A 27,144-nucleotide genomic window follows, 5' to 3' on the forward strand; every position below is an offset into this window, starting at 1 on the left:
AGCCATGGGGTAGAGTAATTATTGTCATCTTATTAAGAAACTGAGATTCGCTCAAGCTCTCTGTAATAGGTGGGGTGGGCAGCAAGCCCCCAAAATACTTAGGCTCTGTGTCCCATGAGCACCTGTGCCAGAGAACTCTGATCTCATGATTGTTACTAAGGTAGAGTATCCAGGAAATATGCCTCTGACAAGCCAGGGCGTGAGTTTTAAGGCTTTTAAAAATTATCTTTAAAGCCTTTGAATGGCTCTCTCTTTTTAGTGTAAATCACCCAGACATTAAAGCCCTTATTGTATATTTATTAGTGTGTTATTCAGACCAAGGGGAAAAAGAGGGAAGCTGACACCGTGAATGACTTTGAAAGTAAGAAAAAGCTGGGCCTGAAATTAAATCATTGTGACACTGCCACTCGAGGGCATCAATTGCAATAAATGATCACCTTTTTTTATTCCTGATCCCGTTTATCATGCAGTCAGGATTGGAGAAGAACTTAGGCAGGATGTTGACTGCTAAGAGTGCTGATGGCTCTGTGTTGGCCACACTTGGCACAGCTCCCTGTGAAGCCTGAAGTTAAACCCCATACAACTTTGGAAAAGTAACCAACTCTCTTCTGAATCAAGTGCCCTTGGCTTGAGTGCTTCCCTGGAATCCTGTCTTACTCTGCTCCAAGAGACCATGCTGCTTTATCAACATCTGAGAAGAGTCAAGGTTCTGTGTGTCATGTGCTGGGGAGGGATGGTCCTTGCAGGAAGAATGTAAGAATCGCCCCTGTGGTAGCCAGGTGGGACCAATGGCAGAGAGACAGAGAACAACTGATTGTTGCCCATCTGGAGAATGGGTTGCAGCATCTGGAGAATGGGTTGCTGGTACAGAATGGTTCTTGGATGGTAGCAGAGGATCTCTGTGATGTTCTCCAGGGGAAGTGAGAAACCAAAGCTGCAAAGGACTGGTTATTCATACTGCAAGCCACCTTGTGTTACATCAGCTTGGTACATCTCCCTGGTTGTATCACTACTCCTATTTCAAGCTGAGATCTTGGGTCAGAACTGACTTGCCTAAGTAAGAGTGGCCTCCAGCTTAGACCTGGGTCCATCTTCACTTGAGCAGGTATCTACAGATTTTCACTTGAGGGAAGTAGATCTGGGTATTTCCTATCACAGCTACTCAATCAGGAGATGACAGGAAAGAACATGCTCTTACATACGTGTATGGTGGTGAGTCCTCCATGTAGAAAAGTGAGGGTTTTGCATAGAGGGCTATCTCAGCGCTCTCCCATTTTCTGCGACAGGCACGTTGGCACTGAGATGCCCCTGCTTGCTAGACTCAAATCTCAATGTCAACACATCTCTTAGATTTTTGTCTTCCAAGTATTAACAATTCAAGTGATTGGCAACTCTTATGCCCTCAGGGACCAATTGTTCCCTTCACACGCTGTGGAGTTCTGGTCACACATAATAAAATCCCCAGATAGTCAAGGCTGCAGGAGAAATCTGTGTGCTTAGAGAGACAGGAAGACTTGAGAGCGGTATCCAAGAGAGAGCCTAAGAAATTCTCTTCTACAACCTCATACACCACAAATCCTTAAGCCCGTGTTCTAGAAGCCAGGAGGCCACGAGCTATGTACAGCAGATTACCTTGGGATCTATCTTGTTAAAACACATCACCAGGGCAGCATGGTACGGCAGGCAGCTCACCAGGCAGAAGCAGAATCTGGCTAAGCATCTTACTATCTCTATGATATAGCTGTTGCTATTTGACTTGTCTTCATTAATGGGTTGGATGTTCCTTGAAAGCCATGGTCATGTGTTCTTTGGCTCTGCCATGTCACTTCCCACAGATAAGGCATGCATCCCACTGTTGGAAAACAAATGCTTGTGTGGAAAGGGAGATAGCATCATTACGTATCTCTTACAGTTGGGCATAGCGTGTGCCAATGCCATTTTACAACTCACCATATCAAGTAGGTGCTATCATATTCTTTCTGATCACGGGGACTTAGTGAACACTTATTTCTAGCTTTATCAATGCAGCCAGACCTAGGCTGTTTGGACAGCCCTGGTTATCTCTTTCCTTGCTTCTGTAGTCATTTTGGCTGGGTGGTAAGCAGACTGTGCCCTCATCTCTCTGTCACACAGGAGACCCCTTCCAAAACCAGGCAGTCTCTGCAGACTCCGCTGCTCATGCCCTGATGTGCTCTACTGCTTTCCAGGTGACTAGGAAGTGAGCAGTGGCTGTGAGCCCCCAACTGTCCTTTCCTCTGCCCCACCCAGTGCTTCTAGGCAGGCTGCTGTTCCCTGAACTGCCACTGTGGAAGCAGGACTCAAGGGTCTGTGGGGACTTGGGGGTGTGTGACTTGTCATTCTGCTCCTCTGAGTCCAGATCTCCCCAGCTCACTTGGTTTTTGCTATTCCTCCTGTTGTGGCTGCAAACATTGAATCCCAATGACCAGTTGCCAAACTACCATCTCCTCTGATGAGAAGGAGCCCGCCCCACGTATAACCATCACAGCCAGCATCACCAAGTTGTCACATATTGTCCTTGCTGCTCTGAGTGCTGTGCTACTGAAGGAGTGACCTTTCAGTGATATGAGCCACTGGTTTCTCCTGGCAGGAGGACCCCGTAAGCTGAGACTAGATTAATCTCTATTAGAACAGACCATATTAGGATATAAAGCATAGCCCTCTACACTTGCATTATACCCAGTATGAAGAATGCTCCATCCTTGAAAAAGACTCACAGCAGCATATGGATGGGGTCAGTAGCATCATTCCCAATGTTCAGATGAGGAAATGAAGGCTTACGAAGATAGGGGATTTGCCTAAAGCTAGAACACTGTCTGCAGTGGGGTTAATCTTGTATATTCTTTGTAACCCTGATCTAACTTCCAAATACCCAGAGCTCTCTGCTCTTATCAAAGCTGATCAGCGAATAGCAAGATAGGGTTTTTAAATTCAGGACATCTCATTCAGCACAGCACCCAAACGATGATTTTCCCCGCTGAACTACCGTGACCTGATTAAGCTTATACAGCAGTGGATGAAAATGCTCTGAAGTCTGGCTGCTGGGTTCAGAACACCTCCAAACTGCTCAGCCTCTGACTTCAGACAGGTTAATTGGCTTCACTGAATGCCTTCATTTGCAGTATGGGAGACGACAGCAATAATGTACTTCATTGTGTTTTTATGAGTACTAAGTAAGAAAACACATGTCAGGGCTACAGTGGCAACTGCTGAGTACATCTAGGCAGTGCTAAATTAATCACAGCTCCGTTATTACTCTGTGATATGAACTAAGCTTAATATGTCATTGTAATCCATGACCAACCACAGTGACTGACACACTGTCATGAATGCAGGACTCCAGACACTCAACTTGAGAAAGTAAGTCTTGTGATATAACATGAAGTAGGTTTACTCATTCTCTGGTGTAATTTTTTACGTTTTTACGTTTTGAAGTTGAAAAGTTTGAAGCCAGACAAATCCCATTGCTTTTCTCAGCCTGCAACGCTCCCTAGAACTGATGGGTTTTCAACATGGACGTTTTTACTGAGAGAGAACACTTAGAAAAACATCTGGGGATTTTTTTGATTGGCTCATCAGGAAGGGTTGCTAATGTCCTGATGGCATCTAGTTTAGTAGAGGCCAGCACTACTGGTAGAAAATACATAAGACAGCCCCACCTAACAAAGAGAATTCTTCTAGTCCAAATGTCGGTAATGTGATGCGGAGAGACTCTGATCTCACTTACAAATACACAGAGCTCTCAGATTTGCTGGACAAGGGTCTTGTGTCAAGTAGTTTGCCAAGATGCCCAGGAGAACAGCCCTCCTCGATGCAGTAGAATGGGCTATTGATTGTCCCTTGTGCTGACACCTCACGCCCCCATCCTATTGATCTAGTTGGAAGTAAGAAGCTGGCCTAAGGCATCTTTAATTTAAAGTTGGAATCGTTCCTGTACATCACTGAAGTCTACAATGGCTCTGCCAGGGATGGGGAGAATCTCTCTCTAAGTGAGATTCTTGACTCTAGGACAGGGTCTCTCTAGATGTGGGGGTCCGCATCACTACATCTGTCTCAGCATAATCCTTATTCCCCTCTCCTGTCTCAGATCACACCCTGCAGGGGGTAGGTCAACCGCTCTGGTGATCAGAAAGAGGTCCCATCAGACAGTGGGGCAGATCTTGAGCTTGAGGGCTCCAACAGCCTTAAGGAAATTCATGGTTACGCAGTGGGGTGGTGTTTTCCCTGGTCTCATCATCAGCAAAGGGAAGGCTGTCCCTGAAGATAATTTGCCTCACGTGGTCCCAGGTTTGTTTGTCTTGAGAGGATGGAAATCGTGTGTCTTTGGCAAGGTTCTGTCACCTCAGCTCTCTTTCTCAGCCCTCCTCACCCCTACTCTCCACTTGAACAGTCTCACTTTTCAGTGGTCTTTAGCTTTCCTGGAGAGACCACAAACTAGGGGATGGGCATGGTATCTAGATCAGATAACTATTTCTATTGCCTCTATCATTGTACATGTTCTCATGTGCAAAGTAGGAATTCACTTGGCCGTGATGAACATGGGAAGATACTGAGGCAAATATGATTTTTTGGTAGTCACCACAGAGGAGCCATGAGAACACTGGCACTGCCATGTGAGAGGTGTCCGTGTCCCCTCAAATTCATGGGTATTGTAGGCTTCTCTCACAGTGTGATCGCTAACTCCAGTCATCTATGACATCAGTGACTCTCTGCCTCCACCAGCAGAACCCTTGGGGTTCACTGTTTGAAAGCCCAGCAGCTCCAACCTGCACTCTCCCATATCTGCCAGGCTGCCTGAGGAGGGAATGTTGGAAATGATAAGTCCAATCAATCAGCTCACAAGGCTGGCATGTTCTGAGCCACTGGCTCTGCTGTGCCAATGGATGGGAAGCCTTACCCTTTGGACTTTCCACTGGAAAAGAACATCAGGATGAAAAAAAAAAGCCCCAGTGCCTGAGAACAGTTTGTTCAAAACAATGGGCAGACAAGGCACCTGACACTCCTTAAGTGACTAGAATAGAGCAAGGGACCCAGAGAGGCACTTCAGAAGCAAAAGGATGGATGTGAGGCTAGCTATGAGATTGGCATCCTTACTGGTATTAGATGGCATTACTAAGTGAATAAAATGTGACACGATCATATCTACCCTGCATACCCTCCTCCAAGTCCACACAGACTCCTACAGATGCACCCTTCCCAGTGTGTCTCTCTCTCCTCCTCTCTGGTCTCTTTGGTCTCCCCCACTCTTTCTCTCTCCCCCAGTCCAAATGTACTGCCTATATGCACATAGGTGTGATGGGGCCGTCCTCTGCAACATGGGGACCCCTGAGTGGATATACCCTCAAAGAAAGGTGATTCTGCTTTCCCTAATAACCATCAACTGCCAGTAACTCCTCACCTAGGGGTTGGGGCTCAGGAGCCCTCTCCCACCCATGCCAGGGGTTTAACTGACAGGATAGTGTGCAGGTGATCACTGAACTCCCGTGAGTTCAGCTTTGCAACATTCTTGTCATGTCCAGTTAAAGATTAAATAAAGCAAAGAAATAAAAATAAAAGATTTTACTCCTCTTGAGGTTGCCTTGGTGTGTGGTCCTTCTAGATACAACTGAATGCAGATGGATGCTTAGCAAGGGATGAGAGAGCACTGAAGAAACCTTATAGCCTCATTTGAAAAGCAATAGTCAAAATTCCATGTATGCACACCACAGGGACAGAGGATGTGTGACAGGCATCGGTCACAAGGGACTCTCCTCTAAAGCTGTTTTTTTTTTTTTTTGAGAGGAAAACAATCTGAACATAGTTCCAAAGTCATAATCTTTCTCTTCTAGCCATTACAAAGAAGGAGCATTGCCCTTGTTGACTGAAAAGCCATCAAATATGGGGCCACTCAGAGCTGAACCCTTGATATACATTGACATATAACCTATAGAATTATAAAAGGAATGAAGACAAAGAGGCAGAGAGAGGGCTGCCTAGTTTAAGTTGCTTTTCCATGCCATTCTGTAGAGAAGCTCAACGGACCACCGAGAAAGCAAGTTACATTTCCAGGAAGGGTGATTGCAAGGTTGTGCACATCTGGAAAGTTCTAGAACAAAGCTCTCTTCTAATCTCTGATGGGTTAACAGTAGGATGTGTCCCTGACTAATCCATTTTCAGGCCTCACGGTCTCATAGGATCTGCTTGGGTGGTTGTACTATTTTGTCCTTTCCCTTCCTTGCCCACATTCTGCTGATAAAACCCATTTTCTGGTATATTAAATTGATTTCATGGCAGCTGTTTAACATTCTCTTTAGCTGTTTGCTCCTTGGCTCCATCTGGACCTTGGGGCATGAATATCTTTAACATCCACACATTAAGTGCCCAGTCTGACAGCTGGTCCTCTGGCCTTTGGAAGAACCACTAGCCAGGGCAGTCTGGGGAACCCACAGATCAAGGCCTGAGGCACTACCTGGGGGATATTAGCAGTAATGGTTCAATCTGGACCTACCCATTAAAGGACAATTGTGAGTCTTAAGTAGATGTCAGAGTAGGAAATGTGTATTCCGCAGCCAAATCACCTTCTAAAAATCAATTTGGACCTTAGGAAAGACTTACCCATGCTTCCCTGGGGTGGGCACCAAAAGAATCTCTCTTCCAGCTTCGTTGTGGGGTAGGAGCTGGGCAACATATCTCCCCGAAGGCTGTAGATGTCTGTGCACGGAGACAGCCAGTGTGCAGTGATCACTACTGCTCCTCATCCATGGGCTCAGAATGGTATGCTTGGAATCTGCAGAGGTGTTCAGGAGGAGGAAGGAGCCTGGAAAGAGAAAAAGGAAACTGAATCTGAAGATATATCCAAGCAGAAGGGCAAGCAGTGGTTCTATGGAAGTCATAAAGACCAACAGCATCGGACTCGGAGAAGCTCAGTGTCTCCTGCTTTATATGCACACACCCAGCCCCCCTCCCCACCTCCAAGGTTTATTTAAAGGTAGTCAGTCCATCCTGGGGGAGGTGGATGGTGACCAAGGACATGACCTGAGGACAAAGTTCTAACCTGTAGTAGTTTGAATGAGAATGGTCCCCAGAGGCTCATAAATTGGAATGTTTGGTCACCAGGGAGTGGAATTCTTTGAAAGGATTAGTAGGAGTAGTCTTGTTGGAGGAAGGCCACTGGAGGTGAGCTTCAAAGGTTTTCAAAAGCCCAAGCCAGGCTCAGTGACTCTCTCTTGTGAATCTGACTATAGAACTCCCAGCTACTTTCCTGGCACCACATCTGTGTGAGTGCTGCCATGCTCCCTGCCATGATGAAAGTAGACTAAACCATTGAAACCATAAGCAAGCTCCAATTAAATGTTTTTCTTTATAAGTGTTGCCTGGGTCATGGTGTCTTTTCACAGCAATAGAACACTATGACATAACATTAGTGTCCCCTACTCAACTTGCTCTATGTCCTTCAGCCATGGGGTAGTTTTGTTTGTTTGCTTGTTTATTTGTTTTTTTTATAATCTATGAAACAGGAATATAAAAACAGCTATTTCAGAGGACTTTCCCCTTGCTTACTAGCTAAGTGATTTTAGGCAAAACAATAGCTTTCTTAGTTTTGCATTTACAGAACAGGGTGAGAAGGTTTTGCTGAACTCAGTACTCTCCTTAGCTCCATTTTGAAGGAAGTCATGTCAGTGGGCAACCTGTTTCCACAAAGAAAGCCTTAGAAGTCCCCTACTGGCTCCACCCTTGTGACAGAGTTTTTTTCTGAGACGAACTGGATTCTAGTGGCACAGGCCAGATGACCTACAAGAAACAGCCGTTCCTGGGGGTTACTGTCTGCATAAAAATCACCGCAGGGTTTTATTGTTCCAGGCACTCTCTGCAAGGCATTAATTTTGCTTGTAGCACTTCTGCATTGATGCTCCAATGTGTGCTCCAATGATGCTACAATGTAGATGCTGCTCCTTATGCTGCAGAAATGGTCTCACAACCCTGATTTCCCTTGTGGGAGCAAGATAATGAGAGCGCAACCTTCTTAAATCATTCCTGGTACTTTCCAAGGTTTTCTTCTGCACAATTCAATTTACCAACTGGGTGAATGAAATGGTGGTATGTGGTGAAGAAGAAAGAGCAGAATCCTTACCAGGAACTAGCCGGTTTCCGAGGCTGACAGTGTTGCTCTATGGGAAACTTGTAACAAGTTAAAAGTAGGTAAAAGTAACTTAAGGTTAAAATAAGGATGAAGTGAGTGTGAGGTTGCCTCTGAGCCAGATCTAGGACCTGGCATCGGTGCTAGAATCCACAGGCTGTATCTGTTGAACCATTTCAGCATGGCCTACAGGCATCGGGGAAAGTACTCAATCTCTAGCTAAAACCTCAATTAACAGTGGAGAAGAACATTCTTATCATGGGCATAGAGCAAAAGAAAAGAGATTGGAACCCCAGACTCAGAACTGGCCACGCCACGTGGTACAACCCTTTGCTGCTCAAGAGAAGTAGACTGTCAATGCAGCAATGCAGATGGGGCGCTGATGTGATGCTTCCAAAGGTGTTGACAGTCAGGACCAGCTGCCAGGTGTCCAGAGTCCTAAGCATCACTCTCCCTGACACCTTCCTTAGCATTAAAGTGGTCCTCCTAAAATGTGGTCAGGAAAGCTTTGCCTGTGTTGTGTAGGTCAGGTACCCAGAAGAGCCCTTAGGAGGCATAGGAGCTAGTGGGCATGGGGCAGGATCCTTACTCCCTCTGCCCTGCCTACAGATCCCTCTAACTGGATGACTATTTTGAGTAACCATCTAAGCACAGCCTCTTTTTTGGGCATACTGGCGGGAACAGGGCAGCTACTGAATTACCCAACGTGTAGCACAGACACTACAATGAGTCAAACACTTTGGGGAAGCAGGGAGAGGGCTGGAGGTCCGTATAGGAAGAGCATAAAGAACATAATCTTGACCTTAGGGGCCAGAGAGATGGCTCAGCAGTTAAGAACATTGGCTGTTTATACAGAGGACACAGGTTCTATTTCCAGCACCCATATGACTGCTCACAGTTGTTGGTAATTCTACTTTCAGGGGATCTGGCACCACCCTCTTCAGACCTCAGACGATACCAGGCATTCACTTGATACACATATATACATGCAGGCAAGACACCACACACATAAAATGTATCAATCTTTTTTTTAAAGTTAAGAAAAACTCTTGACCTTATTTAAAAAAAAAACATAATTTTTTTTAAATTGTGTGTGTGAGAGGAGAGAGGAAAAAGGGTGGGAGGGAGAGTGTGAAGAGAGGGAAGGAGGGAGAGAGAGAAGGAGAGAGCACGTGCACATGTTTGTGAAAGTGAGTACAGTGCCTATCACATCCAGAAGGTGTCAGGGCCCTGGGAGGTGGAGGTAGAAATAGTTGTGAGCTGCCCCAGCTGGTGCTCAGAACTGAACTCTGGCCCTTTGCAAGAGCAGCCAGTGCTCTCAACTGCGGAGCTATCTCTCCAGGCCCTTGACCTTGTGTCTTAAACGGGGAGAAACATGACTGGTAGAACCAGTATATGTAAGTAAAAACATTTGCAGAAAAATATTTGGCTGGAGTTTGGGAAATGTGGAGAGAAGAAAGAGGGAAAAGGTGGCCAGGGAAAGGGGCTGCTGGGATGCAGAGTGTTTATCCCTGGGTGAAGATTTCTACTGTTCTTTTGTGGCTAATGGAGAGCCGTATAGTTTGAGCAGGAGAGTCGCACGACCAAAGTAGTACTTCCAAAAGTCTCATCTGATTCAGGAAGCCAGTACCAACCAGTATCCTCCTCCTCCTCCTCCTCCTCCTCTTCCTCCTCCTCCTCCTCCTCCTCCTCCTCCTCCTCCTCCTCTCCCTCTTCCTCCTCCTCCTCCTCCTCCTCCTCCTCTCCCTCCTCCTCCTCTTCCTCCTCCTCCTCCTCCACTAGTCCGCTTTTGTACAAGGGTGTGACTAAATTCAGGACACTTAATGTGTTGCTATGGTAAGGAAAGGTACAGGATGGGTGCTGGTATCTGAGAGGTCTGAGGTTTCCTGTGTTGGGTTCCAGTGCCTTTGTCCAGACTGGGCGGGGGGGGGGGTGCTCCTAGAGAGAGTCTCAACTGCATTGTCTCCATCAAGATTCTTGGGGACATTGTCTGCAGTTAGAGTGAAGATTATCCAATGTCTCATGTGTTCATTTCTAAATAAAGGAGCAATGGCTCTGTGCTGGCCTGAGTTGGTAGACAATTGAGCTACAAAGGGAAGAGTGTGGGTGAAATGAGGCACTGTGTCCCCCTTTCCTGGAAGATGACATGCATGTGGACATAAAAGAACCTGAAGAATCCAGCAGAAGTTGCATGAGTGTTGGACCTGGGGGTTCTCCTAATCACTGCTCTCTTTCTGGGTGTGGGGGTGCATAGGAAGACTGCCCCCATAATTAGTAACACAGAGCCTCAATACCAGGGCTGCTCAAAACTCACTGGGGGATGGATACCTTTTTTTCTGGTTCCAATATGAGAGATGATGTTTATATGAATTCTATATTTTTTTGCAACTGGACAATCAATCAGAGACCCAACTTAAACTATTTTCAATCTCAATGAAACTCTAGCTGCACGCTATCTTCTCATCGGCAGTTTCCTCCTCCCAAAAAGGAAAATACATTTCATAAGCTCCTTGGGATGTTGTCTGTATAAATCTTTTAAAGTCAGTGAAGATCTCATTCTCTCTCTCTCTCTCTCTCTCTCTCTCTCTCTCTCTCTCTCTCTGTCTCTCTCTGTCTCTCATGTCTCTCTGTCTCTGTCTCTCTCTGTCTCTGTCTCTCTCTGTCTCTCTCTCTCTCTTCTTTATTTTGCTCAGAATAGCTTGGACCTAAGAGGAGACTCCTGAGGTCCCTTCTAATTAAGAAGGACGGCCTGGCCACACACAGGCTTTCACCCTATGGGGAGGGGAGGCTCAGGGGACCAGAGAGGTAGATGAAAGGGCCTAGCCACACAGTGGTTGCCTCATGCTTCCTTTAGTGTGGGTGGTATTGATGGTTATCATTATTTTTCCTCATCAGTAGTATAGGGAGGTATTGCTCCCCTCTCAACCATCAGGACATCAAGGATGAGCCAGAAACCTAAGGCCATGAACCAAAAGGTTTAAAGGTTACATTGTTAGAGGTCAAACAGACTGATGCCGACTCAGGCTCTCCTTCTGTCTAGTTATAGGCCTTTGAAAAAAAAATGATTTACAGTCTGTAAGTCTTTAGTTTGCCCATGTTCAATATGGGTAGAGTCTACCTTAAATATGGCTGCCTTGAAGATGAGATCAAATGGCAGGATCAAGTGACCAGGATGGTCCCTGACCCACAGCAGACCTGATTGGTGCCCTGATTGGATTATGATGACTACGTTTGGAAGTCCTGTTGTTTGTTTGTTAATTGAAATATTGTTTATTTTGTGTGAATGAGGTCTTCTCTGTATGGCATCTCTTGGCACCAGAGTGTGCCTAATGCTCACAGAGGCCAGAGAGGGCATCAGATGCCTTGGGCCTGGAGTTTCAGGTAGTTGTGAGTCACCCGGTTCACTGAGAACTGAACCTGGGTCCTGAACCTAAGAGCGGACAGAGTTCTGAGCCACTGAGCCCTCTCTCCAGCCCCAGAGGGTTTTTGATCTAGCCTTAGACTAGAATCAGTTGGAAGGGCTGAGCGTCAGTCCTATTTCCGTCAGGGCTAGGCTTTCTTTGTTTATACAATAAAAGGTTGAGTCCTGTCTCTAAGGATCCCTTCAGCTTGCAACTGAGTAATTCTATCTGCCTGAACAGAATATTAGTAACCTGAAGGAGCGGAGTCAAGTCCCTAAGCCCCCAAGTCCTAAATACTTCTTCCCCTAATTCATCTCTCCGAGGGTTCTACACCGACAGTTTCAATCAATTGGTCAAATACACTGTGAACAGAGTAAACTGTGAAACCTGCCCTGCCTTACTCTTTCCTAAGAAGGGTGAGCATCCTGTGTCTCATGCTTCTACCCTGAGACTGGCCTTACCTCAGCCTCTCTGGTACTTAACACAGTACCGCAATAGCTGCTCAATCAGTGTCCTTAGGCTATCAAAGCAATACATACAAGAACAAAACAAGGAAGGGGGATTTATAATAATAATTTGTAGGGAACGGTCTTCAGATTTTGCTTCTCCAACCAAGTCCCACGCCCTGGAAGGCCTACTTGAGAGGAATTCTAATTATTTAAGTGGCTGCCCACATTGTTCAAAATATGATCCTAGTGATATTTGTGGGTACATCTGTAGTTTCTTTTCACATTAATGATCTTATAAGAAAGATGATAACGCCTGTTTGAATTGTTTTATCTTGTATTTTTATTAGTTCTTTGAATTTCATGGTCTGTTTTGATTGTATTCATTTCCTCTCAACTGCTCTCACATTCACAGTCCTTTCCTCAATCACTCCATTCATGCACTGTGTCTTCTTTCCCTCCGGTTTTTGTTTGTTTGTTTGGGTTTGGATTTTGGTTTGGTTTGGTTTTTCTCTTTTGTATCAAGTGCAATTTGGGCTGCACACATATTCTTCAATGATGTGGCCTTCCACTGGGCTTGGTCCACTTACCAGGCCCCAAACATTCTTAAAGAAAATGTATCTTTCTCTCCAAGAAGGTATCAGTTGTTAACATGTCCTTAAGCAGGAGTGGGACTCTGCACCTACCTCCTGACTCCATGATAGAATTTGGCCTGGCTTGAGTTTGCATAGGGCTTGTGTGTGCTGTCATGACCACTGAGCTCAAATGGGCAGCTTCCCTGCTGTGTCCGGAGGACACACTATTTCCTCATAGTCACCCCCAGGCTCTGACTCTTACGGTCTCCCCACCTCTTCTTCCCTGAGCCTTAGGAGGAGTGGATGCAATGCCCATGGCTCCTTTAGCGCTGAACATTCAGTCTCTTATTCTATAAGCCTAGCCCAGTGGCCAGTCTCTGTGTTAGTCACCATCCATGACAAATAGAAACTTCTGTGATAAGGTTGGAAGATACATTACTCTGAAAGGATAGCAATAAGCCACTATCAGTTTTTTAAAACTCTTCTTGATTTTTATTTAACTTTAGGTCTTGGCTGTGCTGGGGATCAAGCCTAGTGCTTTGAGAATGTTCAAAGAGCATCCTACTATTTAGCCATATTCCCAGCCCTTGTCTTGACTTTAAAAATATCTTCTATTTGTTTGCAATTGCTTACTGTTTGCACTTTACAAGAGTTTGTTTTTTTTTTCCCCACTCATTCTGCAAGCATCAGACAGTTGTGGCCAGCTGGGTTATTAGTCACCTTGCTCCTGTCTTCCTGACTCATCCTACTGCCACCCCACCTCAGCTATAGTTCTTCTTCACCTTGTCAAGGTTGTGTAAGAATGATTAACGCTTTTTCTGTTCTGTTTACAGGTTGACGCCAAACATCAAAAATCAATAAATAGGACTTTTATACTGACACATATTAATTTATTTATTATGTATTTATTTACTGCAGTGAATGGGAGTGATATTTCTGATCTTATCTATAGAAGATAGTACATGGCTAGGAAACTGCTTTAAGCATCAATATTATCAGCTGAAATCTCTTTCTCCCTCCCTCTTTGTCTCTGACTCTCTGCCTCTTACACACGCGGGCGGGCGCGCGCGCACACGCACGCACACACACACACAGTCAAAATTATGTCACAAATGGAATCATGACTTCTTTGTGAAGTTCCAGGGCCCCAAGACCTTAATTGCTTTTTTTCCCCCTTTAATTTGTTTTCTATCTGCCTCTCCTTCCCCACATCACCCACAACCCTGCTTTTCTCTCTGAAGATTTTGACTCCTTCCATGAATTCTGCATCCCAAGCCTCTGGTACAGGAAGCGTTCTGAAATGTCTTCTCACCCAGATTTTGCTAGTCACACTGTGTATTATATTTATATACCCTTCCTCATCTTCAAGGAACTTGTTTAGGGAGAGGCCTCCTTGAGGATCTTTGAGTATTTGACTTATTATTATTATTATTATTTATTTCATGTTCTGACTTGGCTGACTGGCAGTTTTTTTTTTTTTGGCTCTGGTTCCCATATTAGAAAGTGTGTCTCTGAGATCAGAAGGCCTGGCTTTGGAATTTTCTCGAGTCCGTGAGACTGAAGATAAGACTGATGCTTATTTTATTTGTAACTTCTTTGTATTTTCTTAACCTAAAGGTCTGAGATTTCGGGTCAATGCATCTATCTACATGCACACCTTTGTAAGAACTTACTGGTAGCATTAGCTTTCTAAAAAGAAAACCACAAAGGGAAATCTCCTTCATTTCAGGCAAATGCATTGCTGTTTCTCTGATTTTTAATTACCCTGTCGTCTTAGTCTTGGGTCCTTCTGAAGAGACAGTTTTCAAGTTAATTGTGTTACTGGACTTGTCTTCCTTTCCTGTGCCAGCGTCTCCTTTTCAAACTGCTGTGTTATTGCTATATGGGTGTGTCTTGATCAGCTCCCCATATTCAGACCAAGACTAGGAAGTCATGCTCATAGGTGGGTCTTGTTCTTCATGTTACAAGTTCCCTGCATGCAGGGGCAGGCCATTTTGCAGGTGTCTCTCTCTCCAGTGCCACCATGAAGGACATGCCACTCTGGGCATCCACAGTCTCAGTCCACTTGGACTCTTTAGAGAGAACTCCATTTTCTACTAACTTCATGAGAAGGTAAGCATCCTACTACCCCTTTCCCTGGAAACCGTGATTGACAAGGAGTGGATAGCATGGAGTGGACACACAAACCTTCTCAGTCATCCTTCTCACCCTTGCTCTTCTTCCAGGGATCCCCTCCCTTCCTCCTCCTGGTCTCAGCAGGTGTATGGGGTGCCTCCCTTATACTCTGGGCCCTGCTACTCCTCCTTCCACACTTTCTATTTGTGCCTAAGGAGCTATTTGTGTCTCCTCTCCTGTTATGATTATGATTCAGGATTTATTTCTCTATTGAACTCTTAACATACACTGTTAGGAGGACATCAGGAAAGGAAGACACGAATGCATGCTCAATCTACCTTGCTGACAAGAAGCCTCTTAATCATAGTCTTTGAGTGAAAACATGAATAAACAAATGCATGGGTAGATGGATTTCTATCACAATCAATCAAACACCATCTTGGATCACTGGCTAATTGTCCAAGTACAACAAGCTATTAATTCATTGTTGTAAGCAATAATTCATTCAATGATCATGATGCCAATGTTTTTATATGGGAATTAGTTTTTTGTTTTGTTTTGTTTTTGTTTTTGGCTTTTTGAGACAGTGTAGTCCTGGCTATCATGGAACTTGTTGGGCAGACAAGGCTGTCCTCGAACTCACAGAGATCCAGTTAGTTCTAACTACCAAGCGCTGGGACTGAAGACGTGGACCACTACCACCTGGCTGTCCTATAGGGTCTAAGAAGGTATTATGAGAAAGCTCTGTAAGCCAATGAGCTACAGGATTCTAGGATCCAACAAAAGTAACAAGCCCTTCTGCTAGAGGACTTTTCAGAACTCCAAGATGTCAGTAAATGTTACGACTTTTCACTAGCGAAATAAAAAAATGGAGCACTGCCCAAACTCCTTACACTGTAGAATTCATTTGGGGTTGTGTGGCATGCAGCATGAGGGGCACTATGGAAACTCTTCTTGAGTCTAGTTTCTTTCCAAAATCATTTGGAGAGTAAGAAGAATCAATCACAACATACAAGAAGGCAAGCCAGAGGTGAACAACCTATTGGCATCCATGTCTACATTTCTCTCTACTTCTCCATCATCTATATTTGAATATTGCATCTATTAGGCCTTCCACATTTGTCTGAGTTCCAGACCACCCAATAATGGTCCCAAGCTCTATATGACAGAAGCACACCCGTGGAAGGCCTTCTTTGTACTGGTCTCTATTTGAGGAGACTCTTAATTTGATCCCATAATCTGACTTTGTGAATGTCATTTAAACTAAATATGGTGGTCAATAGGTTAATTGCTTGTTGTATTGGGGAAAGTCTCTAAAGCACAGAAGGTCAAGATTTCCCCAAAAACCGATGCACAGGAGTGGTGCATCTGTAATCCAGAACAAGGGTTTTGGATTGCTAACAAACAACGCCACAATACTCAGGATCAGGCTGTCCAGGGTGAGAGTCATAAGGATGTTTTCAACCACGCCCTGGGCTTTGATGCCTGTGCATCCCACCATCCAACTCCTCTGCACTCGCATAGTGCTGAGGCTCAGACCCAGCGACTAACCTTAACCTCTCATTTGTCTTTCCCTGAGGTTACAAAGGCAGGTGGGGACTGATTTCGAAATCCTTTTTGAAGCTTAGGGTAGCCCCACACTGGCTAGACAGCCTTGGGGAGTCTGTTCATGTGGCTCTATGAATTGGTCAAAGTAATACTGTCCCTGGAAGAATTCCCTTCTTGTTCATTTTCCAAATCCGCATGCCCCTAGTCTTTGTAGCCCCGACTCATGTGTTAAGATACAGAGGACAATTTTGAAATTTAGGAGAGTAGGTAAGGTCATTTTCACTGGCATGTTTTCCCAGGAGGGGCACGGCAAACACACAAAGTATCAAAGATCGAGAGGTTTCTAGAAAACATTTAGTCCACTCATATCCTTACCTAGGAAGGCAGCTCAGCTGTGTCTGGCCACAGCTAGGTGCTGCAGAAGGCAGCTGGAAAGTGTTAGAATCCTGCTCCAATGCACTTGGGCTGGTGCACTCGGTTTCCATGGGAAATATTTGGAATTACCTCTGTGTCCTTCCTCCTCTAGGGCTTAGATGGATTCCAATTCTCAGCCTTCACTTGGAATAGAAGTACTTTGAAGCGAAATAATATTAGCTTCTAAAATCAAACGGGAAATAACCAAGCACACTCATTTAAGGGGGAGGGGGGGCTGATAAGGAAGGTAATGAGTGTTGAGTTTTCTTGCTGATATTATTATTCATAACACAAGGAGTCAAGTTGCAGCCCAGAAGTATTGACACACTTGCACAGTTAATACATTTCAATAAACTATAAATGCAAAACAACTTCTAAGGCCCAAGTTAGTTGAGGCAAAGTTTCTCTGGAAATGATAAGGTATATTTATATTGTATGCATAATGATATATGTATTTTGATGCATGTGGACAGATATAAAGACAGATAACTGTACATATTTCCCCACATATCTATAGATGTGTATCAGTATATTAGAGTGTGTTTTATATATCTCCCTTCAGATCTCTGACCCTGTTAAAAAGACTAAACTATTGTTTAACAGAGGCAGATGGCTGTTTTTGTTTTAATCCACAGATTTTCACTTAGGAAGAAGGGGAAAAGCCAATAACTCTGCATACTGAATATGTGTCCTGGGAAGTCAGCAAGAAAAGATAATAAAAAACAAAGCAAATAAATAGGAGGAAACAGGAGCTAAAGTGCTGAGAACCCTCTTTCTCCCCGAGAGCTCATTTTGGAAATCCTCAAGGAAGACAGAGCAGCACTTGATCTGACGAGAGGGAGAAAGAGGGACCGGATGAAAATGAAACAATTGATTTAATTTAACGAGAAAGCAGGAGGAAGGAGGGATAAGGGCATCTGCTGCTGGATGCCCAGGAGGGGTGGAGCCGGGGACAGAGTGGCTCTCCACTTTGGCAAGAAAAGCAGAGTTTTCTCTTTTCAACTATATTCTCAGACCTGGAATCAGACTGTTCAATTTGGGCATTATTTAAGTTCCAAGATGTCAAGAGTAGAAGAATTTTCATTGTTACTTGTTAGCAATGAGGCAGCAGACTTCATTACATTTTTTGTGCATTTCATTGATAATTTCTAGTAGAAATCTAAAAAGATTTTTTTTTAAAATTGTGTGTGTGTGTGCGTGCGCGCTCATGTGGATGCAGTTGCTTGCATAGGCCAGAAGGAGGTGTTAGATCTATAAGCACTGGTTACAGGTAGGTGTGAGCTGTCTAATGGATGCTAGGAACTGAACTTGAATTCTCTGCAAGCACAGTACTCCCTCTTAACTTCTAAGCCATCTCTGTGGATTCTAATTTTGTTTAAAATTATTGTTTCTCTTTCCTTGCAGAAGCCTCACAAGATCCCAGACCTACACTAAGGCATTGGTTGTTTCTCTAGTTTCCATGACAGCATACTCGAGAAAAATAATTAAGAGGAAAGGGTTTCTCTTGGCTCCCAGTTTGAGACTCAACTCCATGACAGCAGGAGAGTTGTGGCAGCAGGGGCTGGTGTAGCTGTGCGCATTGCATGGGTAGTCAGGAAGAAGAGAGTGGCAAGTGCCTGTCTCAGGTTTCTTTTTCTTTTTTCTTCAGTCTGGATTATTAGCCACTCACATTTATCTGTGTCTTCCTACCTTAACAACAGAATCTAGACAGTCACCCACAGACAGACATGTCCAGAGGTTCGTATCCTAGGTGACTCTAGATCCTGTTGATGATACTGATTGCCATAATTAATAAGCCCTAGAGTTTCATGATTTCAGGTTCTCTGGCTCTCAGAGGCTCTGCTTCAGGAGCAGGAACATGGCTGTGAACAAAACAAACTATGGAGCCCCAGTGTGAGAGAAGATGCAGCTGTGTGTCCTCTGTCATCTATGTTATGGGGTCCAATGTCATCTATGTGCTTTCTTGGATCATTAGATGGAGCCCAGAGACCGTCCACTATCCTCTTCCGTATTTGGAAGAGATAATGGGCATGCAAGAAGGGAGGTCTTCGTACGGTGGGTAGAAAGTTCTAGAGCAGAGGATGCTAATGCTGTGACCCTTTAATACAGTTCCTCATGTAACCATCCATGCATAAAATTATTATCCCCTACTCCATAACAGTGATTTCGCTACTGTTGTGAACTGTAATGTAAATATCTGATGTACGGGATATCTGATATGGGGTTATGACCCACAGATTGAGAAACACTAGACTAACCCACGCTTTATTTACTCAGTCTTTCCACTTAAAGTTTACCCACTGTCATAGAACTTGGAAATAACAACTGCAGCCATCATATTAAACAGAAATCACACATCACTCTCTTTACTTTAAACTCATCAGCGTTTTCCACCTGGCCACAGTTTAAAACTGGAATTTCCTGGGGCTGCAGAGTTGGTTTACTAGTGCTGCCCAACCAAGAGAATCAGATCGTAACACCCAGGTAACCAGCCAACGTTGTCTTGCACATGCCTGTGGTCTCATTACTATGTTGGCTGGCAACTGAGAGATTGTAGGAGCTTGCAGGCTGGCAGCTTACCAAAAAAAAAAAAAAAACAAAAAACAAAAAACAAAAAACAAACAAACAAACAAAAAAACAAAAAACAAAAAACAAAAAAACAAAATGAAATAAAACCAAACAACAACAACAATCCAACTAAACAAACAAACAAATCCCACATTCCCACATTATCTAAAAGAAAAAGTTGGAGAGGGATAAGGGAACTCACCTGACACCTCCTCTGGCTTTGAGCCTGAGCACACAATTCTTACCTACACCACACTTACACACTGACACACATGACACACATGCTTACCTCCACCACACACACTGACACACATGCTCACCTACACCACACACACTGACACGCATGACACACATGCTTACCTACATCACACTTACACACTGACATGCATGCTTACCTACACCACACTTAAGTGCTGTACTGACATGCATGTATCACATTCACACACAAGCAAGCACACATACAAAAGGGGGGAAATAATTATAAAAGCAGTTTCAAAGCACTAAATATCTTGAAATTTATGGTTTACAAAATTGACCAATAGCAAGTTCCACAGTTTAATCCCTTGACACTCACAGTGACTTTCTTTTTTCTTGTCTTCCTCATTTGCTGAGGCTAGAGGTTGAAGAAGTGACAGTTTAACCAGCTTTCTTTGTAGGGGGGAGTGGCCAAGAGACAGTTGTGATCGGTGAAATATAAGCAGCTCACATTGTGCCGGTCTCAGCACATAAAAATACAAAATTGCCATAATGTATGGTGTGTCTTCTCATTAGCCATAAACCGCAGGTAACCATGCTACATCCACAGACCCAAAGAAAGGAGGAGCCAAGGGAAGATGTATGGATCTCCCTCAGAAGATATGGATCTTCCTGAGACAGAAGTCAGGAGTGGGAGGCAGGAAAGGGCTGCGATTGAGATGGGAATTGGTGGTGAGTGTGTCTGGGACCAGTTGGAGCCCTGGGACTGGGGAGTCTACAGGGAGTGCATGGGAGTGACCCTAACTGTGATTCCTACAAGAGTGCAGGATATAGAGAATGAAGTGGGCACCTCCTGTACCCAGTCAGGACTTCCAGAGGATGGGGGGGGGACATCAATCTGCCTACAACACCTTCAACCCCAAACTTGTCCTGCCTAGAGGATATGCAGAGATAAAGATGGAGCAGAGACTGGGGGAATGGCCAAGAAATGACTGCCCCAACTCGAGACCCATCCCATGTGAGAGAACCAACCCCCAACACTATTAATGACACTCTGCTATGCTTGTAGTCAGGAACCTAGCATAACTGTCTCCTGAGAGGCTTCATCCAGCAGCGGATGGAAACAGAGGCAGAGACACATAGGAAACATCAGGCGAAGATCAAGGAGTCTTGTGGAAGAGTTGGAGATAGAATTGCATACGTTGGAGGGTCAAGGACACCACAAGAAGACTGAGTCAACTAACCTAGGCCCAAGGTGGGCTCACAGAGACAGAATCACCAACCAAAGAGCGTGCAGGAGCTAGCCCTAGGCCCCCAAAACATTTGTAGCAGATGTGCAGCTTGCTCTCCATGTGGGTCTCCTAACAATTGGAGCAGATGCTGACTCTGATATAGCTGCCTGCCATGGATCCCCCTCCCCTAAGTGAACTGCCTGGTTGGACCTCAGTGGCAGAGGATGCTCTTAGGCCTATGCTGCCTGGATATCTCAGGATGAGGTGATACTGAACGGAGGACTTCCCCCTTCTCTGAGGAGAAGGGGAGGAGGTGATGGGGGAAGAGATTTGTAAGATTGGGACTGGGAGGAGAGGAGGGATGGCCCACAATTGGGATGTAAAGTGAGTAAATAAAAAGAATACAAAATTTCATATACGACATTACCTTAGTTAACTTTACTATTGCTATGATGAAACATCACGACCAAAAGCAACTTGAGGGGGAAAGGGTTTATCTCACTTAGAGTTTTATGTAACCATCCATCCTCAAACATAGCAAGAGTAGGAACTCAAGCAGAACAGGAATCTAGAGGCAGGAGCTGATGAAGGGGCCATGGAGGGGTGCTGCTTACTTCTGCTCTAGATGGCTTTGGCCCACAGTCGGCTAGGTCCTCCCCCACCCATCACTAATTAAGAAAATGTCATACAGGCTTGCCTATAGCCTGGTCCTATGGAGGCTTTTTCTCAACTGTCATTCCCTCTTCTCCTAGCTTGTACCAAGTTGATATAAAACTAGCCAGTGCAGATTATGATTTCAGATGAACCATGAACAACATTTTTAGTACAAGCATTGTATAGGGTATGTTAACACACACACACACACACACACACACACACACAATCACTGGTTGTTTATCTGAAAGTCACATTTAACTGGGCATCTTGTGCTTTACCTGATATAGGAGGTTTGGGAGAAAAGCTTTCCTTTTCTGGTTCCTTCTCCTCTTCTTTCTTACTCTTTCTTCATCCCTGGATTATGGACATAATTCCTGGAGGTGTTGTCCCTGACTTGTGACCATGAAGTGATATGGACTAGAAGGCACATATAATAGGAAGATAATGGAAGCTGAGTCACAGTGGTGGGTGGGACTTACACAATAGGACTCAACTGCCTGTATCAGACATTCGTGCTTCTTTTCCTTCCTAATTGGCCATCTTCCTTTTTATAAGTTAGCATACAGAACAATGGGGTTTGAGGTTTTCATACCTAGCTGTGATTGCCCTTGCTCTCTCCACTGCTCTCCCGATCTCTCAGCTCTCCCTTATTTTCTGTCTGTATAAAAAATCTAGATTCCACATATGAGAGAAAATGTAATATTTGTCTTTCTATCTCTGGCCTATTTCACTTAACAAGATGATCTGCAGCTCATTCTAGGTTTCTGAAAATAGCATAATTTCATTCTTCTTTATGGTTGAATACATTTAATACATATATGTGTATATTTATATAATCACATTTATATCCATTTTCCTGTCAATGACTAGCTCAACTACTTCTGTATGTTGGACAATAAAGGTGAATAAAGCAAGCATTTCTATGGTGTGCTCACTTAGGTTCCCCAGCCATGGGCCTGGAAACGCTATAGCTGGATTGTATGTAAGATCTGTTTTTAGTTTTTTTGATTTTTGACTTCCATGTTGGCTTTACCAGTTTACACTGCCACCAGCGATATCTAAGGGATTTGGTTTTCCTAGTACCTTTCCAGCATTTGTCAGTTGTTTTTTGGGTGATAACCACTCTGACTAGGGTGAGATGGCATTTCAAGTGCCTAAATAAGCCTACTAGAAAGAATGTTCTTTGTGTTATAGCTACAGCTCAGTGCAGGGATGTCCATCTTTAGCTGGCCACTGGCATCCTATCCAAGGCCAGGATTATGCACCCTCCACACACATTTACTGGATAGATAAAGAAATGATACGGAAACAAAAAAAGATGGTAATTCATTTATTTTTCTATATCTTATCTGGAATAGAGTCAGACTTCGTTTTTTATGTTGGAGAGGATGTCTTTTCCCTATTGAACTGAATGATGGCTACAGAAATGTTATTATTTATTACCCCAAAAAATCAATTTCTGAAATGCCTGGAAGTTTGGGCTCTTAAGTTCAGTGTTTTTCAAATTGTAGTTGTAACCCATTAGTGAGCCATGAAATCAATTTAATGGGTCATGACCACTTTGTATTAAATACAAAGTGGAAGGAGGAGTGTAGCAGGAGGAAGAAACAGATGAAATTTAGCAATATCATCATTGTAAATCTCCTTTGAAAAAGATGCTTCTCATTCTTCTGCATGTAGACGCACACCAGAATACACACACACACACACACACACACACACACACACACACACACACACACACTGTGTCTCATGTTTTGTAAAATGCATCTTGTAAAATGGATTGCACATTTGCAATAACAAAAGCCAGTCTCAGGATGAGTGTTGTTGGTTTGTAGAAATGCCACTGGGCCAGTTTTGGATGGTGGGCACCTCTCATTCCCTGGGGGACTGAGGAGAAGACATCAATTTGGGTAGTTTTCTGAGATGTAACAAGCTCCCTCATGCGAGCAACCTTGCCATGGCAAAGAGAACCAAAAGCTTTCTTCAGACATTAGCCAAATGGAGAACTGGGGAGTCAAAATGTGGCTGAAAAAGGAGAGTGACAGAGGCTGTGGAGGGGCTCAGGTGGGAAACTACTTCCAGCCCCAAGACTGATGACAGAGTCTTCACAATGGGTCTTTCCAGAAGCTAGGTGTGGTGATCTTAGCATTAGGGAAAGAAAGACAGGAGACTGGCAGCATCTGATCACCAGTGAGTCTAACCAAACTGCTGAGCTCAAGGTTCAGTGAGAGGCTTAAAAAAAGACAGGAGGCAATCAAGAAAGACATCAGTGTTCTCATCTACACACATCCTCTCGCATGTATGCATGCAAGCATGTACCCAAACACATATGCACACATGCAAGAAACTGAAGAACTAAGTTCTCTAGTTTTATCTTAATTGACTTCAACTTTAAACATGGATACTTGATTCAGCTATTATAAAACTATGGAACAATCTGGGTATAGGATTCTAATTATGAAATACAAATTTTATGTAATGCAGATGAAACCTTTCAGTCAAAAGTTTAACTTCAAATTAAAAAGTCATGTCAGTATAAAATGCACACTGAAAAAAAAGAATATATGATACCTTGCTAGTAATTCTATACTTATTGCATGTTGAAATGATAATATTATGTTTCTTGGGCTAAGAAAAACTGTTATGATTAAGTTCTTTTGTTTTGTTATGCTGTGTGTAATGTTGTTTCTACAGAATTATTTTGCTATTGGACAGTCCTGCTCTAGGGGGTGAAGATCCTTGCCTGCCCCAGGCCATTGGATAAAAGGGTTCTTCAATCACTATTACAGCCTAGACCACTTGACTCCAAATCAGAGGCTTTTCCCACTGAGCTAAAGCAATTCACACTTCCTAGGTCTCACCACAGCTTATCTGAAAAGACAGAACAAACCAGAGATGATGATAGTCTTAATAATAGCTAGCATTTACCCACTGCCCTCCATACCCTGATCACTACATTAACATTGCACCAAAATCACTGCATTCGGTTTTGCAACAGTCCTGGAATGTTGGGTGGTATGATTGCTAGGCCTGTTCTTCAGATGAAAGAGAAATGAGGCTCAGAGATCAATTAGACTTCCTCTCAGCCCAAGGGTGTATAGACTGGAAAGTCCAGACTTGGGAGATCCACTCAGGTGAGTGACAGTTAGGGCACGTCCCTGGGTTACAGCCCTGCCCAGGTAGCTGTACTGTATCTCTAGAGTCCTCTGAGATTAATTTCCTCTGGGAAATAATGGCTGCCTGATCTTGCTGCCGATGCCGACACTGTGAGGCAAGAATCTCCAAGCTCCACAGACTCGGAATCTACAGATAAGGCTCAAGAAGATGACTTTGTGTCTGAAAAACATTGTACCAGAAAATTGAAATGTGGGATTCATTCTTATGGGTACTCACTTAAGAACTGTATACAATGTGAGGCTAAATGTCAGTAATTGCCTTTACATATAGGAAGAGATCATACTTTCACAAGAAAATTACTCTATCTTTAGATAAAGAGATGGTTTATACTGATTAAATACAGTCTAGAACAAAACATAAGAGAATAAAATTACCTATCTTTAGGACACCAAATGGCCCATATTTCTTTGGGGCTTTGTTCTTCCACATTCATAGGACTTAAAAAATTAATGTCTGTACTAAATGCACTTTGTCCCGTGATCTTCCAAAACTGACATCATGGCATGAATATTTTCTAGGTTTTCATGTAGACTTTGCAAGGGTATTTATGATAATTGATTTATTATAATCGATGACAATAAGCAGGCAACATATGGGATGTTTAGTTTAAACACTAGATTATCCCCAATTAGGTTGCTATTATACATAAAGTTTATGTCCTGTGCCTATGAATATTATACTCTGGAGAATGTATGCTCCCCCCCATACTACACACTTTGACTATGCTTATTATTTGGCCCAACAATTCTCTTTCCAGCAATTTTTTTGAAATAAGTAGTTGTTTATTAAAAACTTCTTTGGGAGCTGTAAGTGTTGGTGAGTGTGTACCACGAAGCCCTGACTTTGATTCCCCAGCTCCAGATAAACTGGAGTGGTGATAGTGGTGCTGATGATGGTGGGGGTGGTGGTGGTGGTGGTGGTGGTGGTGGTGGTATACTCTGGTACTTGGGAAGTAAAGGTAAGAAGATTAGAAGTTCAAGGGTTATCTTTGTCTCTGTAAAAGTTGCTTATGGAGTTTCCCACTGTTACATATGTGAACAAATACTTAGAAATAAAGTAAGTGTTCAAAATGTAATATTCACTAAACAAAGAGTATGGTGTATCTGTGCAATTAAGTGCTCTGGAGGCCATTAAAATATTGTCTTTATGCATAGGTCAGCCTTGTTAAATATTAATAGCAATGGCTTTTCTTTTATTGAGTACTGAGCACTGTGTTATTCAGGATATAATTTAAGTCTTAATAATGTATGTGCTTGATATTATTCTCATCTCCTTTGTAAAGATTAGGAAACAGGCCTAAGGTTAGGTGACTCCTGGGGCCAAGGAGCTGGCACTGAAATAAGCGATGGGGGAGCCCGTCCCGAACCTTGGTGTCTGTCTCCATGACACTCTCCGCAACGACACTGTAACTCTAAGATGTTCACAGTTGTCCTTTGAACTTGAAATGTCCCCCATAGACTCACATATTTTGGATCCTACTTGGTGGAGCGTTTGGACATGATCCAGCAACCTTTTGGAAATGGAGTTGCACTGGAGAAAGTGGATCACAGTGGGGAGGACAAGAGCCATCACAGTCAAGCCCCACTTTCTGGTCTCTTTCTGCTTTCTGAGTTTGATGTAATGTGACTGGCTTTTATGCCTTTATGCCTTCTGTTCTTGTCAGCTGTCAGTCTGACACAGCCTAGTGATATCCAGGAGTATGAATTGAGGGACTTCCCAGATTGGAATGGCCTATGGTTGTGACTGTTGGTTGATGTGGGAGGGTCTAACTCATTGTGGGTGATACCAGCCCTAGGCAGGTGATCCTGCATATAAGCAAGCTAAATATGAACAAGAGAACAAGCCAGTAAGCAGCCCCCCTCATGGTTTCTTTCTTGAATCCTTGCCCTGATTAACCCTCCCCTCCCCATGTTGCTTTTGGTCATGGATTTTATCACAGGACAGAGAAGCTCACTGGGACATCTTCCTGCCTGTCACCACACCTTCTCTGTCATGGGGGACTGTATCCCTCTGGAACTGAAATCCCAGATAAACCCTTTCTCATGTATATTGCTTTCCTTAGGGTACTTCATCACAGCAACAGAAAGGATATGAACACAACAGGCTATCACTAGGCAGAAACAGAAAGGTCAGTTTCAAAACATCAAGTCCCAATTGTTTAAAATGTGATAAATGGATGAATATGTGTATGGTAAAATGAAACATGTGTGTGTGTGTGTGTGTGTGTGTACACATATATACATACACATATACATATATACACACATACATATATGCATATACATATACATTTATATATACATGCATATATGCACACATACACATATACACACATACACATATATTCATATATATGAGCATATGCATATATATTATTTTTAAAAACATCTGCTACTTTAAAATTTTTTGATTAAGATATATAACATAACAATAACAGCAAAACTCTATTAAACCATTAAACAGCAACACTGTCCTAGTAGCTCAGTCCAACTCGGTATCTGCCATTCCACTTTTGGTCTCTGTGACATTATCTATTCTAGATACCTTGCACACAGAGTCACAGAATATGTGTTTTGCATCTGGCTTTTTTTCACTCACTATAATGTTTTACATATTCATCCACTTTGCAACATATGTCAGAGCTTCACCTAAGGCAAGGTACTATTCTATTGCATTTAT

At 43.5% G+C, this 27,144-nt stretch overlaps 1 protein-coding gene across 3 annotated transcripts in view; it reads right to left on the reverse strand.

Annotated features, from left to right (window-relative positions):
* The window catches only part of Alk (anaplastic lymphoma kinase), a 735,715-nt gene that overhangs the window by 330,197 nt on the left and 378,374 nt on the right, over positions 1-27,144 (reverse strand). For all 3 annotated transcript variants that reach the window (XR_001782029.2, XR_385265.4, NM_007439.2), the window contains exon 4: positions 6,613-6,814. Coding sequence is in view for 1 of the 3 variants with exons in the window: in NM_007439.2 (NP_031465.2) it covers positions 6,613-6,814 (202 nt within the window). In the remaining 2 variants the exon portion in view is untranslated. The remainder of the gene's footprint in view (positions 1-6,612; positions 6,815-27,144) is intronic.

This window comes from Mus musculus, chromosome 17 (genome assembly GCF_000001635.26).
Source record: "Mus musculus strain C57BL/6J chromosome 17, GRCm38.p6 C57BL/6J".
In the NCBI taxonomy this organism is placed as follows: Eukaryota; Metazoa; Chordata; class Mammalia; order Rodentia; family Muridae; genus Mus; species Mus musculus.